Genomic DNA, 13675 nt, shown 5'->3' on the forward strand with positions numbered 1-13675 from the left:
TATGTCATGCAGCTCATCAATACCAACATCACCAGCTGCCTTCAGCCATACAGCAAAAGATTGATTCTCTCAAAACAACATGCTGGTTGCTTCTTTTTCCCAATTAAATTTTCTCCCTCCTAATGCTCCTGTCTTTTTCTTCCCTCCTGGAAGGTCACCTCCAGGTCCCTGGTGCACCCTTCAAAGCCTTTCTCCATACCTTGCCCTCCTCCATTGCCATATGTTAGTAACTATTTCTCTGCCCTTCCACTACATTGGAGCCCTTGGAGGCAGGATCTGTGTCTCATTTGCCTTAGCATCTCCCGTGCCTTTAAGAGGGCCTGGCACATGGTGAGTGTTCAGTAAATGTTTGACTCTAATGAATACATTAAAACAACGTTAAATCAGTGAACAGTCTGACAGGTACAAAATAAGTCAGTTTAATGATTCAGATTTGAGCACTTCATCCATCTGTGATGAAGGAATAAAAAGCAAGTGATTCTATAACCGACAATACCCCATCCTGTGAAGTCAGGGCAGCGGAGAGGCAGTAACAGCAAAGGACAATACAGATTTCAACTGTGCCTTATGTAGTCTTTGGGGACAGTTGGACAACACTGATTTAAAGACTTGAACAATCATTAGTCAAGAAAAACTTGGGGGAAAAACACAAAAAACCTCCTTCAACTGGTTTCAATCAAGCCAATGTAACCCCCTTCCCATTTTTCAGAAGTCAGCATACTTTTCCCCCTCTTTATAAACCATTTGGAGCTCTGACCAATGATCTTAGATGGTTCTGTTTTTTTCAAATACATTTTAGGACCATTTCTAATGCATTCATCTGAATTGAAAATGCAGGCACAAAGAACTGCAATTGCTGAGAGGCCTTTTCTGCCCTCCTCCCTGATCAGTCTGCAAGAGTCTGCAGCCCACAGGTCCATGTGGAGGGCTTGATTGGGTGTCCTGAAGAATGTGAATGTTATTGATATGGTTTGGCTGTGTCCCCACCCAAAGCTCATCTTGAATTCCCACGTGTTGTGGGAGGTACCTAGTGGGAGGTAACTGAATCATGGGGGCAGGTCTTTCCCGTGCTGTTATCATGATAGTAAGTCTCACGAGAGCTGATGGTTATTTTAAGAGAGAGTTTTCCTGTACAAACTCTCTCTCTTTTTGCCTGCTGCCATCCATATAAGATGTGACTTGCTCCTCCTTGCCTTCCACCATGATTGTGAGGCTTCCCCAGCCATGTGGAACTGTAAGTCCAATTAAACCTCTTTCTTTTGTAAATTGTCCAGTCTTGGCTATGTCTTTATCGGCAGCATGAAAATGGACTAATACAGTTATGAAACCAGAACCTCAGAGTTTTGGTGAGAAAACAGTCTTGAGAGGTCCCTCTTCCTGATGTGCCTGTGAGTGAGTTAGCTGGACTTCTAAAAGTGATGGAACAATCATTAGTCAAGGCTAACTTAGACTTGAAGTAAAATCTGTCTTGTACTGTAAACTCAACCCTGTGATTCCTAAAACCAACCACCTGGCCTGCTTCCAGACTGCACAGCCTAAACCACAGAGAAGGTGGAAGAAATTTGATTATCTGATTTTATTAGTGCCCCTCAGTGCACAGTCCTAGCCTCAGGCTCCCAGCTATCTAAGACATTCCCTTAGTTCATTCTCAGGATGTAAACATTTGCCTGATGGATAAGTAGTTGGCATAAGCACATTAAGTCCCTCAGAGGAAAGATGCTGTCATATTACTTGACACAAATTATCATGACATATGTACAGAAATAGGATCATAAAATTTCAGTGTATGTGGTTTATTTTTTTCGAGTGCCCTCAATTTCTCATCAGAAGCTCAAAGTGGATTTGCAAACTGTTTGTTACTGGAGTTTCCAAAATTCTTCCTCTCTCCCCTAGAAGGGTGGGTGTTTTATTAGAAGCAATAACAATGGCAATTATTGATAGTGCCATTATCAATAATTATTGATATGGTATTATTACAATTAATGAATCTCTACCTTGTGCCTGGTGCTGTACCAAAGCATTTTACGTTAGTTTGCTAGGCCTGTCATAAGAAAATACCACAGACCGGGTGGCTTAAACAACAGAAATTTATTTTCTCACAGTTCTGGACACTAGAAATCCAGACCGAAGTGCAGGAACATTCCATCTCTGATGAGGCCTCTCTTCCTGGCTTGAAGACAGCCGCCTTCTTGCTGTGTCCTCATATGGGCTTTCTTCTGTGTACAACAGGGAAAGAGAGAGAGACACAGAGAGAGAGAGAGAGAGAGAGAGAAGGGGGAGAGAGATGGAGATCTCTGGTATCCTGTCTGTTCCCCATTTTATAAGAATATTAGTCCTGTTGGATTAAGGCCCCACTCTCATGACCTCTGTTAATTTGATTACTTCCATGTAGGGCCTAACTCCAAAAACAATCACACTGGAGATTAGAGCTTCAGCATGTGAATTGGGGGATTTGGAGGGGGACACAATCAGTCCACAGGAATCTTACTGAGTCCGCACCACAAGTGTGGGAAGCCAGGGGCATTCTCTACATTTTATCAATGAATAAACAGAGAGCTCATTAATTTGCCCAAAGTCTCACCACCAACAAGTAAGTTGTTGTTAGCAGTCTTGCTCTTTCTTCTTATTGAAGAGAAGTGGAGTTATGGAGCACTCATCTGCATAAATATGGGGGTTGCTCATAGCAGTGTCAGAAGGAAACTGGCAGGTGGAGACTAGAGCAGAGCACTGAATCCATGGCCACTCTGTTCAATCAAACAAGTCATGGGTTACTCTGCTAAGTTCTGGGGAGAGAGAGACAAAAAGACAGTCACCGTCTTCCAAGAGCTCGGAGTCTCAGCAACAGTGAAGGAGGTCTTCCCTTCCAGGTCCTGATCTGGATAAATGTGTAAATCACCCCTTCATCCCTTTCCTTTTCTGAGGGGTGCTTTTGGGTCTGTGTTTGGTGCTACACTCCTCAGAGGCCATGTCCGTCAGAGGCCACCTCCAGCCTGGGAGCTAGCACGCCAGTTCACCCAGACTCTTCAGTGATGGTGACCCACCTCTTATCCTTCCCTCATCCCCTGCCCTACTGTCCAGAACTTTCTTGATCTGTCTTCCCTTGAAACATCTTTGTTCCAAGTCCCATCCCTTGAGGCAAATATCTCAGAGGAGAAAGGAAAGGTCACAGTTCATTCATTACTTCTGGGTAATGTACTGACATTTTATTGGTAGTCTCTGGAGACTGATGGCTTATAGCACAAATTTCAGGCACCATGGCAGGCAGTGTGGTGGGAATCATTTGATGGTAGGTGGGTTTGTCAGTGAACATCAAAACAGTAGTGAGAGAGACAGCCTTCATCCTGAGCTTTTCACAAAATAGACTGTTCCTGCTATGGCACAGAATTATGCTAAAGGGTGTATCACAGACCCTGTCAATGCTCTGCTCACATCCCTTAGGAGAAATCAGCAGAGGATGGTGTGCAGGCCAGCTCCCTCCTCAAGCCATGTGGTTGGCAGACCCTGTGGGAGCCTTCCGGGACCCACCCTTCCATCCTCTGCACAGCCGCTAAAGGAGGGTGAGGAGCCCACACCAGAACTGGTTTGCCTGTGAGATGCCTGAAGAGGACAGTCCCAGCTGATTGTGTTTTCTTAACTGTAGACTCTAATCTCTCCAGGTGGAATCTTAATTGAGGTTGGCTCTGCCAGGGCATGTACAGGGTCCTGGGAATTCAACAGAATGAATTCAACAGAATGCATGGGATCTGATGTCAGAAATGCCTTGCTTGTATTCTGACCTTATCACATATGAGCTATGTGGTGATTTAACTTTCTTGGGTCTTATTTTCCTCATATGTAAAATGGGAGAATAACAGCCACATCAAAAAACTGTTCCAAGATGATAATAATAGCTAATAAGATTCGGAGGGGGGCATGAAGTGAATATAGCTCAGCGACCCTATGAGGGTATATCATAGATCCCCAAATCTCTGGAAACCAGATGAGTTTTGCAACTCAGAATGCTGAATTAATAAAGGCAATAGGGTGCATATGACAGATACTACAGAACACCCACCAAGGTCTGGGGTGGTCCCTTAGAATCAAACCCAATATTTCTGCACCCAAAATAGAAAGATTTATATTAAGCAAGTAAAGCCTATAAATAGTTTCAATTTGAAGTCACAGATCAAGAATTGTGGCCCAGTGAACTTAAGCAATTGGCTCAATATCACACACCAAGTTTTGAACCCTGAGACCAGAGACTCTGCTCTAATTACTATAGTGCACTCCTGTAGTAATGAAACTCTCTCACCTGAATGAAGACGTTAAGGGATTTGGATCTGATTCACAAGAAGGTGAGAGCTGCTTTTTGTTAATATCTTTAATAAATGTATACGGATTATCCCTCCTAGAAATAAAATTAAAGATATGGTTGCATTTGATATATTAATGCCACAAAGTACCTACCTAAAAAAAAAAATAGCTGCTATTTCTTGAAAATGTGCTCAGTAAGTTACATATATTCATCACATTTAATCCTCATAAGAGCCCTAAGAGATAGATTTTATTAGTATTGCCCCCTTTTAGAAATGAGAATAAGGAACTTACCCAAGGTCACCCCAAAATAAGTGGCAAGGCAGTAGATCCAATTGGGTTCTGTCAAAGGCTGTGCCCCTTCCACTCCATTACCCTGCCTCCAAGGGGCAGTGTATGTTGCTGACCATGATTATGTGGTTTGCCTAAGGTCATAGGCAGATCCAGTGTCCAGAGCACTCAGTACCTGGGCCTCGTGACCTTAAAAGGCCTGGCAGTGATTGACTTCCACTTAGAAAAGCTTTGCAACTCAATATCATCTCTTTTTGCTGCCTACTCCTGCCACTCTGAGAAAAGAACAGTACCTAGTGTTCACAAGAAGATGTAACAGAATTGATCGGAAAGAAAATTTTATCTTATTCTGGTCCTGTTCATAGTGTTGTACCAGTCTATATTTAGATAAATGCTCCACACAGCCAAAGAGGCAATAAAAGCAAGTTAAAAAGGTACTAGGTTCATGCCAGGAAACAATAAGGAGCTGCAAGTTCTCATTCTTTGCCCAAAGAATGACTATTTAAAACACAAGAGACAATAAAAACAAGCAGTCTCAGCAAACACAATGGTGCTTTCAGGTCTGGGGCATCTCATCATCTCAGGGCAGTTGAAGAAAAATAAGGATGTCAGAGCCCTCTTCTGTTACAGAAATGAGGCCCTCAGTAGGGAACCCATACAAGTCTCAGTCTGAACTACTTGTAAAGGCAGGGAAGAACACTGATAGGAAAGTCATGGGCTGGCCTGAGGAAGCTCCTTAATGCCCAGAGGATCAGCTACTACCCCAGAGACCAAATTTGAACTCTAGTGTTTCAGTAAGATGAAAATGAGTTTGGGAAACAATTGAGGTTTATTCATTCATTCATGGGTTTCAGGGTTTGATGAGAAACCAAGGTCCAAGCTCCCCAGTCCTTTTGAGAGCCCCTATTCTGGGCTACCCTAGAATGCTGTGATTCTTGCATTATTTATAGTAATGTATGTTTCAATCATTAACTGTCTTCCACTGCAGTTATTTGTACACATTTTTCTCTTTTCTACTAAGTTATAAACTCCTTGAGGGCAGAGAACAGTCCCTAGTTATTTCCTAGTCTGTAGATGCTAGCATGGTATCTATTAAGTTGAGATTTTTTAAATGGACCTATGTTGCTCAAAGCCTTTTTCAGTGATATCTTCTATGGGTTGAGGACAATAATGCTTTTCCAATCCTGTGAAACATCAGATTTCTGGACTCTGTCTAGACTGTTTCATTTCTGCACTCATACAAACGAGTTCTTAGCAGAGCACATCTGTCTGGTTATACCTTGCTGAATACAATAAGTAATAGCCAGCCTCTCCCCTGGAGATAAAGACTTGTCAGGCACCAGGCATGCCTTTTAAATAATCACCAGCAACAGATTTACCAAATGCTCTGCCATCTCTTCCACAGGTCTCCATCTTCCCAGCCTTTGGTATCAGTGCCTGTGCCGCCCACCATCCAACTGCTGAGTCGATGCAACATATCTTAGGTTTTTCTTACATTAACCTCCACTTCAAAGTGCCAATTTCTAAATTTACCAGGACAATTAACACTAACAGCTATAATAAACAAAACCCAGAATTTTAGGGACCTAACCCAAAATAAGTTTGTTTCTTCCTTATAAAACAGCCCATTGCAGGTGTTCCTGGGTGACAGATAGCTGTCTCCCAGCAGCAGGTCAAGTGTGAACCCAGACTTGCATCATACTTAAGCCCCTTTCCCTTCTTTTGGATCATGGAACAAGAGATACATGTGCTTTGAGACTGGAGGGTAGGAAGGATTCAGGACAATGACTCAAGCTGTATTTTGAAAAGTAAGTATCCGACTAGCCAGAGTGGTACTGAGACTAGAGAATGACGTTTCCATAAAGGCAATGAGGCCTTTGGTAAACGTCTGTCTGTGGAAGACTTAGAAATAATTACAGTGTTTAGACAGTATTAATCAAGGGTCTTTGGAATATCCAAATCATTTCATAAACCTCAGCCCTCCCTCTCCAATATGTCCCTGAGGGAGCTGTATACTCCAGAAAATTGGTAAAGAAAAGAAAACCAAGTGTCCTATTCTCAGCTGAAGTCAGTCCCCTACCCACAGTGCACAGCCCTTATAAGCTGGGCTGGGACACCTGAGCAAGCCTGGAGGATCAGAGATGGAACACCTTTTCTCCCCATAAGCCTAAACTCAACTTCAACATTTCACAACACCTCATCTGCCATAAATGAAGACAGAAATCCAAACAGATGAAAATGCTTGATCAGACAAGATAAGAGCAAAATTTTGGCTGGGCACATCCTAAGCAGGAGAGCCCTGGCTTTCTCCCCATTCAAGCCACATGGAGGAAGAAAGGAGAAGAAAAGAGAGTTGGGTCTTTAGACTGCTTCTATAGCACACATGAAAGAGGGACAGGAGATAATGCATCTTTGTACGTGACCTTTTTGTTTACATCAACTCTACTGAGGTATAATTTACATGAAAGAATATGCACCCATTTTAAGCCTAAGTTTGGTGAGTTTCAGAACTATAACCAGACATGGAAACACCACCACAAACAACATATAGATCATTTCCATCATCTTTTGCCTAAATTCCTTCATGCCCTTTTTTATTACATACCCTCCATCCCAAGCCTCAAAAAACCATAGATCTATTTTGTCATTATAGATTAAATTTGCCTTTTCTCAAGTTTCATATAAATTCGTATAGCATAAATGCTTTGGGTTCCGACTTCCCTCATTCAGCAGAATGTTTTGTGAGTCACCCATGTTGTGGTGTATGTCAGCAGCTTGTTCTTTTTATTGCTGAGTAGTATCCCATTGTAAAGATTACTACTGTTTGTTTACACATTTACCCATTGATGAATATTCAGGTTATTTCTAGTCTGACTGTTATGAATAAAGTTGTTATAAACCTCATGTACAGGTCTTTGTGTGGACATTATGCATGACCTTTTTGTGGGCAGCAACCATTCTACTGGCAAACACGGTCCAGTGTCCTAGAGTGTCACCAATCTATAGCAACTCTGCCCCACAGGATAGGGCAGAGGGTGGAGGACTGGGAGGCATGATGGGGAAGCATCGCTTCTCTTCTACAAACCTGACCTAGAACTCAATAACATCCAAGGGAAATGCACATGAAACCCATTGAGTTCCATACATTTTCCTCTTATTTTCTCTCTCACCTGCTTCCTTCTTGCATTTGATTTTTTTTTTATGTTTAACTGAGCACTGGCAAGAATGACTGTTTTTTTCCACATGCTATCTAGTACCCTCATGAATGATTTCGATATTTCGTTTATTATTAAATATGAAATCTACTTTAAGTAAACTGGCACTTTTTAGAGGAGTCACCACCAAAACATGGCCAGTTGCACCAGGGTCACTCCATGCTTCTCCTCCATCTCTGATAGTATCTCAACCACTGTGGCTCTGAATCTGCCAGGGGAACATGCCATTTTCCATATGGTCTGCTGTTTTAGGTGCCTAAAAGAGGGAAGGGTCTCAATACCTCACATATGTCTGCTCAGCTCACCTTCCGGAAGTGGGATTAGCCAACAGATAGGGCCTTAGCCATTGTATTTTTTCTTAGAGAATAAAAACAAAGAAGTAAGCAAACAAAACACAACTGAGATGAGCATTGAAGGTTACAGTAGGAAATGTAATAGAAAAACACAATGAAACATGACATGCATGCTCATATAAACATTTAGATTGATGTCAAAGACTGGTGGACTGTGGGTTTATAAGAACCCACCAACATATTTTGTTTAATCGGCAGTGTTTAAATAAAATTGATATTTTGTGAAGTTAAAAGTGGGGAAACTTCACCAAAAAATTTCACACACAAAAGTAAGAACATCTGGCAAGTAGGCCCATGTTGCCACTTCACAAGAATCTGCTGGAGCTTCACAACAGCTGCTCCCTTTGGCCAAGCTCATTTGCCGTGTACACTCACTTCACTCCGGTGTATTATCTACCTGCCTGGGGCAGGCACTTTAGTTTGCAACCCTTGCATTAAGGCATCACCCTATTAAGGAAGAGGCAGTGGGCAGACACACTTCACTTTAGGTGCAAAAAGAGGGAAGAGTCTCAATATCTCACATAGGTCTGCTAACCTTCCAGAAATAGGATTAGTCAACAAATAGGGTCTTAGCCATTATATTGTTTCTTAGAGAATAAAAACAAGCAAGCAAGCAAACAAACAAACAGAAAACAACCTAGATGAGCACTGAAGGTTACAATAGGAAATGTAAGTAGAAAAACACAATTAAACTTGACATATGTACTCATATAAGTCATTCAGTTCGAGAGCAGCCTGGTCAATATGGTGAAACTCGATCTCTACTAAAAAAAAATACAAAAAACATTTTTTTCTTCACTGACAAGGATACATATTTTCTGAGATGGAGACAACATGTGAAATAGTCAAATCCCAAGGCAGGAATTCTTTTCTTCTTTCTTTCTCTTCCTTCCTTCCTTCTCATTTTCCTCTTCCTCCTCCCCCTCTTTTGGCAGCAAAGAATTCCACTTATTGAACATATTACAAAGAGGTTTTCAACAAAAAGACCAAAGTCCATGCCATCAACAGACTCCTCAGAATCTAGGCGTTTTTAACTTCCGATGCTTTATCCAGACACTCCTTCCCCTTCCTACTCCACTCAGTGAGCTCTGGCCTTCACAGCCTGGCCAGGGAGCTCCTACCTCTAAGATAACTCCACAGTGTGGCTCTCATGGCCCCTCCCTCACTGCTAAATAGCCAGGTCATTCTGGGCCAGGGAAGCAGGCCTTCCTGGCTGGTGCCCACAGCTCAGAGGCCTCTTCCTGAGGTGGCTCCACTCTTTCTTCCTCAGCTGATTCTGCCTCTACAACAAGAGAAAACTGGAACTTTCCACAGTGCCTGGCATTTTCATACCAATATCATAAAATTACGATGCCTTGTGGTGGTTCTACCAGGAGCTTAGGTCTCCCCTAAGCTCCAGATTTATCCATCCACTGTCCACTAGATTTCTTCTCCTCCATCTCCGATAGTATCTCAACCAAAACTTTTCCAAATCTATAGCTGTAATATTACCTTGTTATCCCCCCAAAGCGAACCATGTTTTAACTCCTGTATTTCCTTTTCTTACAATTTTCCTCACAATGACCCAAGCCAGAAGCCTTGGAATCATTCTAAGTGTCTCTATCTTATTACATCTACTTTCTCACATCCAAATGGTCATGGGACCTACTACAAACCACCTCCTTTCTATCTTTCATACATCGGCTCCTCTCCATCTTTAGTGTAACTAACCTCATTCAAGCTCTCACACGGGATATTCTGAAAGTCTCCCGATTATGTGCTTATGTCTGGGCTTGCCTGCTCCATCCCTCCACGTTCTACACATAGAACAGTGAGAGTGACTTCTAAACCAGGAGTCTGATCATGGTGCCCTTCAGCTTAAACCCTTTACTGGGCCCTCTGTTTGGACAATGGATACAGATTATGGTTCTTGGTGACCTATTCTTAGCTTCTGGCCTAGCTCTCTAGAGCTGCACTGTCCACATGTGGCTCCTGAGCACTTGAAATTGTGCTAGTCCAAACCGAAGGATGCTATAAGTATGAAACACACACCAGATTTCAAAGAGATAGTAAAAAGAAAAAAGAGTCTAAAATATCTTGTTAATAATTTTTATATTGTTTATGCATTGAAATGAAAATATTTGCATATATAGAGCTAAAAGCATATTATTAAAATTATGTATTTTCTTTTTAACATCTTTTAGTGTGGCTACTAGAAAATTTTAAATTACATATGTGGCTTGCATTATGTTCTAGATGTTTTCCTCATCACACCTTTCTACCCTCCACCCTGCTAAACACCAGGCATGCTAAATGACTGACAGTTTCCTACAGTAATCCATAGTATTCAGTAATTTTATACAGTCCCTTTTAAGTGAAAATTAAAATGGCCTTAACTATCATACCCCATCCCACCTGTGATAGTTTTAAGATTATTATCCATAAGTCCTTTTGATACTCCCCCCTTTCAAAAGGTAAACTTGAATACACCTCCCCCTAGTATGGACTAGACTTGGCAACTTGCTTCTAATGAACAGAATAAAGCAGAAGCATCAGTGTGTGTGCTCCAGGATTAGGTCATCAAAGGTGTTGGATCTTCTCTCTTTCGCTCTCTCTAGCTCTCTCTCACTCTCTCTTACTCTCTCTCTCTCTCTCTCACTCTGGTCATTCACTCTGAGTGAAGCCAGCTGTAATATCATGAGGAGACCCAAGGTGTCCTGTAGAGAGATCCACATGGCAAGAAAGCAAGGCCTTCTCCTGCCAACAGCCATGTGAGTGAGCTGTCTTGGAAGTGGATCCTCCAGCCCCAATCAAGCCTTCAGATAATGGAAGCCCTAGCTAATATCTTCATGGAAACCTCATGAGAGACCCTGAGCCAAAAAGCTGCTCCCAAATTTCTGAACCACAAAAACTATTGTTTTAAGTAGCTGAGCTTTGGGATAATTTGTCACACAACAATAGATTACTAATATACCATCCATACCCTATATCTCCCCCACCCCAACTTCCACCCAAGAACAGGAAGAGAGAAGAGAAGCTGTTAAGAACTCCAACTTAGTTTTGCCTACTTAGATGTCAAGATTTGATTCAAAGTCATCTCCTTTATGAAGCCTTTCATAAGAAATCCCAACCAATTGCCATGTGTCCATAACATTATTTTAAAATTTAGAAATATTTTAATACGTTTTGAACTTTGTATCTTAACTAAACACATATTTTCTGTTTTAAGTTAACTTTCCAGAAATATTTTTTTTCTGAATATAAAAGTGATAAATACACATGGCAGAAGCTTTGGAATAATCTAAAAAGAAGAGAATTTAAATCACCTGAAGTGCAACCTCACTGAGGAAAACACTGTTGATATTGTTCATGTCCCTCTTTGCATACATTTTGTATAGATAAGAATATATTTCATATACAGTTTTGCATTCTTCTTTTCTCATGCAATGACCTCACCTCTCAGTTCCTTGACTTACTCACTTTAGTACTGACTCCCTGGTCAAACTCTAGTCTATACCCTTACTACTCAAAATGTGGTCCATGGACCAGCTGCACTGACATCATCAGACAACTTGTTAGAAATGCAGAATCTCAGATCCCATCATGGTCTAAACTCAGGACATTTGCACTTGCTCTTCCCTTTGCCCGCAAGGCTGGTCCTCCAGTTATTTGCATGACTCCCACCCTCACTGCATTCTGGTCTCTGCTCAAATGTCACCTGCAGAGAAAAGCCATTCTTGGCCACCCTAACCAAAGTTGCATTCCTGTCACACTCTATCCCCATACCCTGCTTTACGTTCTTCATAGCATTTGTCATCACTTGACATTATTTTATGTGTATTCATTTGTTTATTTTCTTCCACAAATATTTGTGGAACACCCACTATATATCAGACACTGTTCTAACTTCTGGGAACATAGAAGAGAACAAAATAAGGTCCTTATATCCCCCACTGTAATATAGGCATGCTTATACAACTACAAATTGCTAGTTATTATTTCATGTTTTTTAATTTATTCATTCCTTCAAGACACCTAATCCCCACCATCAACAGAAGGCTCCTTGCCATATCCCATGACTTAAATGCACCCTGAACATTCCCCCTTCTCTTTTAGAGAGAACTTTTCAATATGCTTTTGTGCTGTGCTAAGTTTAACTTCTTTTCAGTCCTAATGAATTGCCCCAGTACAGCTTCCCTGCAGTGGAAATTTTCCTTATTTGATTTAAGTCTCCCACTGTATAGCTGGTGTTTATCTTATTCCTATGCAATTTATCTAAACCTAAAGGATCCCCCAAAGTAAGACCAAAAAAAAAAAAAAAAGTGTTATCATCACCATCACCACCACCACTAGCAGCAGCAAGATCAGGCCTGAGAAATTTTTCAAGGGGCAAAATTGTCCCCCTATCCTTTCCTTTACCTTTGCCATGGTTTGAATGTTTGTCCCCTCTAGACCCATGTTGAAATTTAATTGCCATTGTAGTGGTATTAAGAGGTAGGATATTTAAGAGGTGATTAGACCATGAGGGCTCCACCCTCATGGGCAGGATTGGTGCCATTATAAAGGGCTAATTTGACTTCTCTTGAGCTCTCTTTCCCTTCTGCCTTCTGCCATAAGATAAAGCAAGCAGGCCCTTGCCAGATGCTGGCCCCTTGATCTTAAGCTTCCCAGCCTCAAGAAATATGAGCTAATAAATTTCTGTTCCTTATAAATTACTCAGTCTCTGATATTCTGTTATAGAATAACAGAAAATTAAAATGCTCTTTAACTATCACACCCCATCCCACCTGTGATGGTTTTAAGATATTATCCATAAGTCAAAAGGATTTTATGGATAATATTCAAAAGGATTTATGGATAATAATCAAAAGGATTTATGGATAATATCTTAAAACCATCACAGGTGGGATGGGGTGTGATAGTTAGAATAACAGAATATCAAACAACAAAATGGACTAAGACTACCTTCTTCATACCCTGCTAAACATCTAGGTCCTATTCCTTGGAGGACTGGCTCTCAGCTAGTTATCATGTATTCTCTCCCAAGGTGGCAACCTGCACATCAATGGGAAGAGTTTGGAGGCTGCAAAGGGTAGGATCATTGATAGTTTATTGTATGCTGGGCTTCATTTATCCTCACATAACCATTTCAACGTGTGAGGAAAACACAACCCTGGAAGGATACACTTTGTCCTTCACTTTACGGATGAGAAACTGAGACTCAGGGAGATTACACAACTGTCCCATGTCACTGTTGGTTTTCTGAAGTCAAAACTCTGCCTTGCAAGTCTCTTGGGCCTCAAAAATTCAAAGGAGCACAATTCTAATGGTGGATTAATAAGGCCCATGATGGGAGGAATATGTTGTTGTTGTTTTCAACAGGGGTAGAGGTGGAAGAGGGTGATGAGCGTGAGGGTGATAAGGAAAGATCTATGTGGCAAAATCTTTCAATTATAGGATCATCAAAATATAGAGCTAGAGGGGATCACAGATAGTATCTGCACCAACTCCTTTCATTTTGTGGGAGTGGAACATTAAGGTCCA

General features: G+C 41.4%; 1 protein-coding gene across 1 annotated transcript in view; it reads right to left on the bottom strand.

Annotated features, from left to right (window-relative positions):
• Positions 1 to 2017: 2017 nt before the first annotated feature.
• The window catches only part of TSEN15 (tRNA splicing endonuclease subunit 15), a 43836-nt gene continuing 32178 nt past the window's right edge, over positions 2018 to 13675 (bottom strand). Inside the window, exon 4 of the mRNA XM_054524316.2 lies at positions 2018 to 2227. Within this exon, the coding sequence (XP_054380291.1) occupies positions 2112 to 2227 (116 nt within the window). The 3' untranslated portion in view covers positions 2018 to 2111. The remainder of the gene's footprint in view (positions 2228 to 13675) is intronic.

Source organism: Pongo abelii, chromosome 1 (genome assembly GCF_028885655.2).
Source record: "Pongo abelii isolate AG06213 chromosome 1, NHGRI_mPonAbe1-v2.0_pri, whole genome shotgun sequence".
NCBI lineage: Eukaryota > Metazoa > Chordata > Mammalia > Primates > Hominidae > Pongo > Pongo abelii.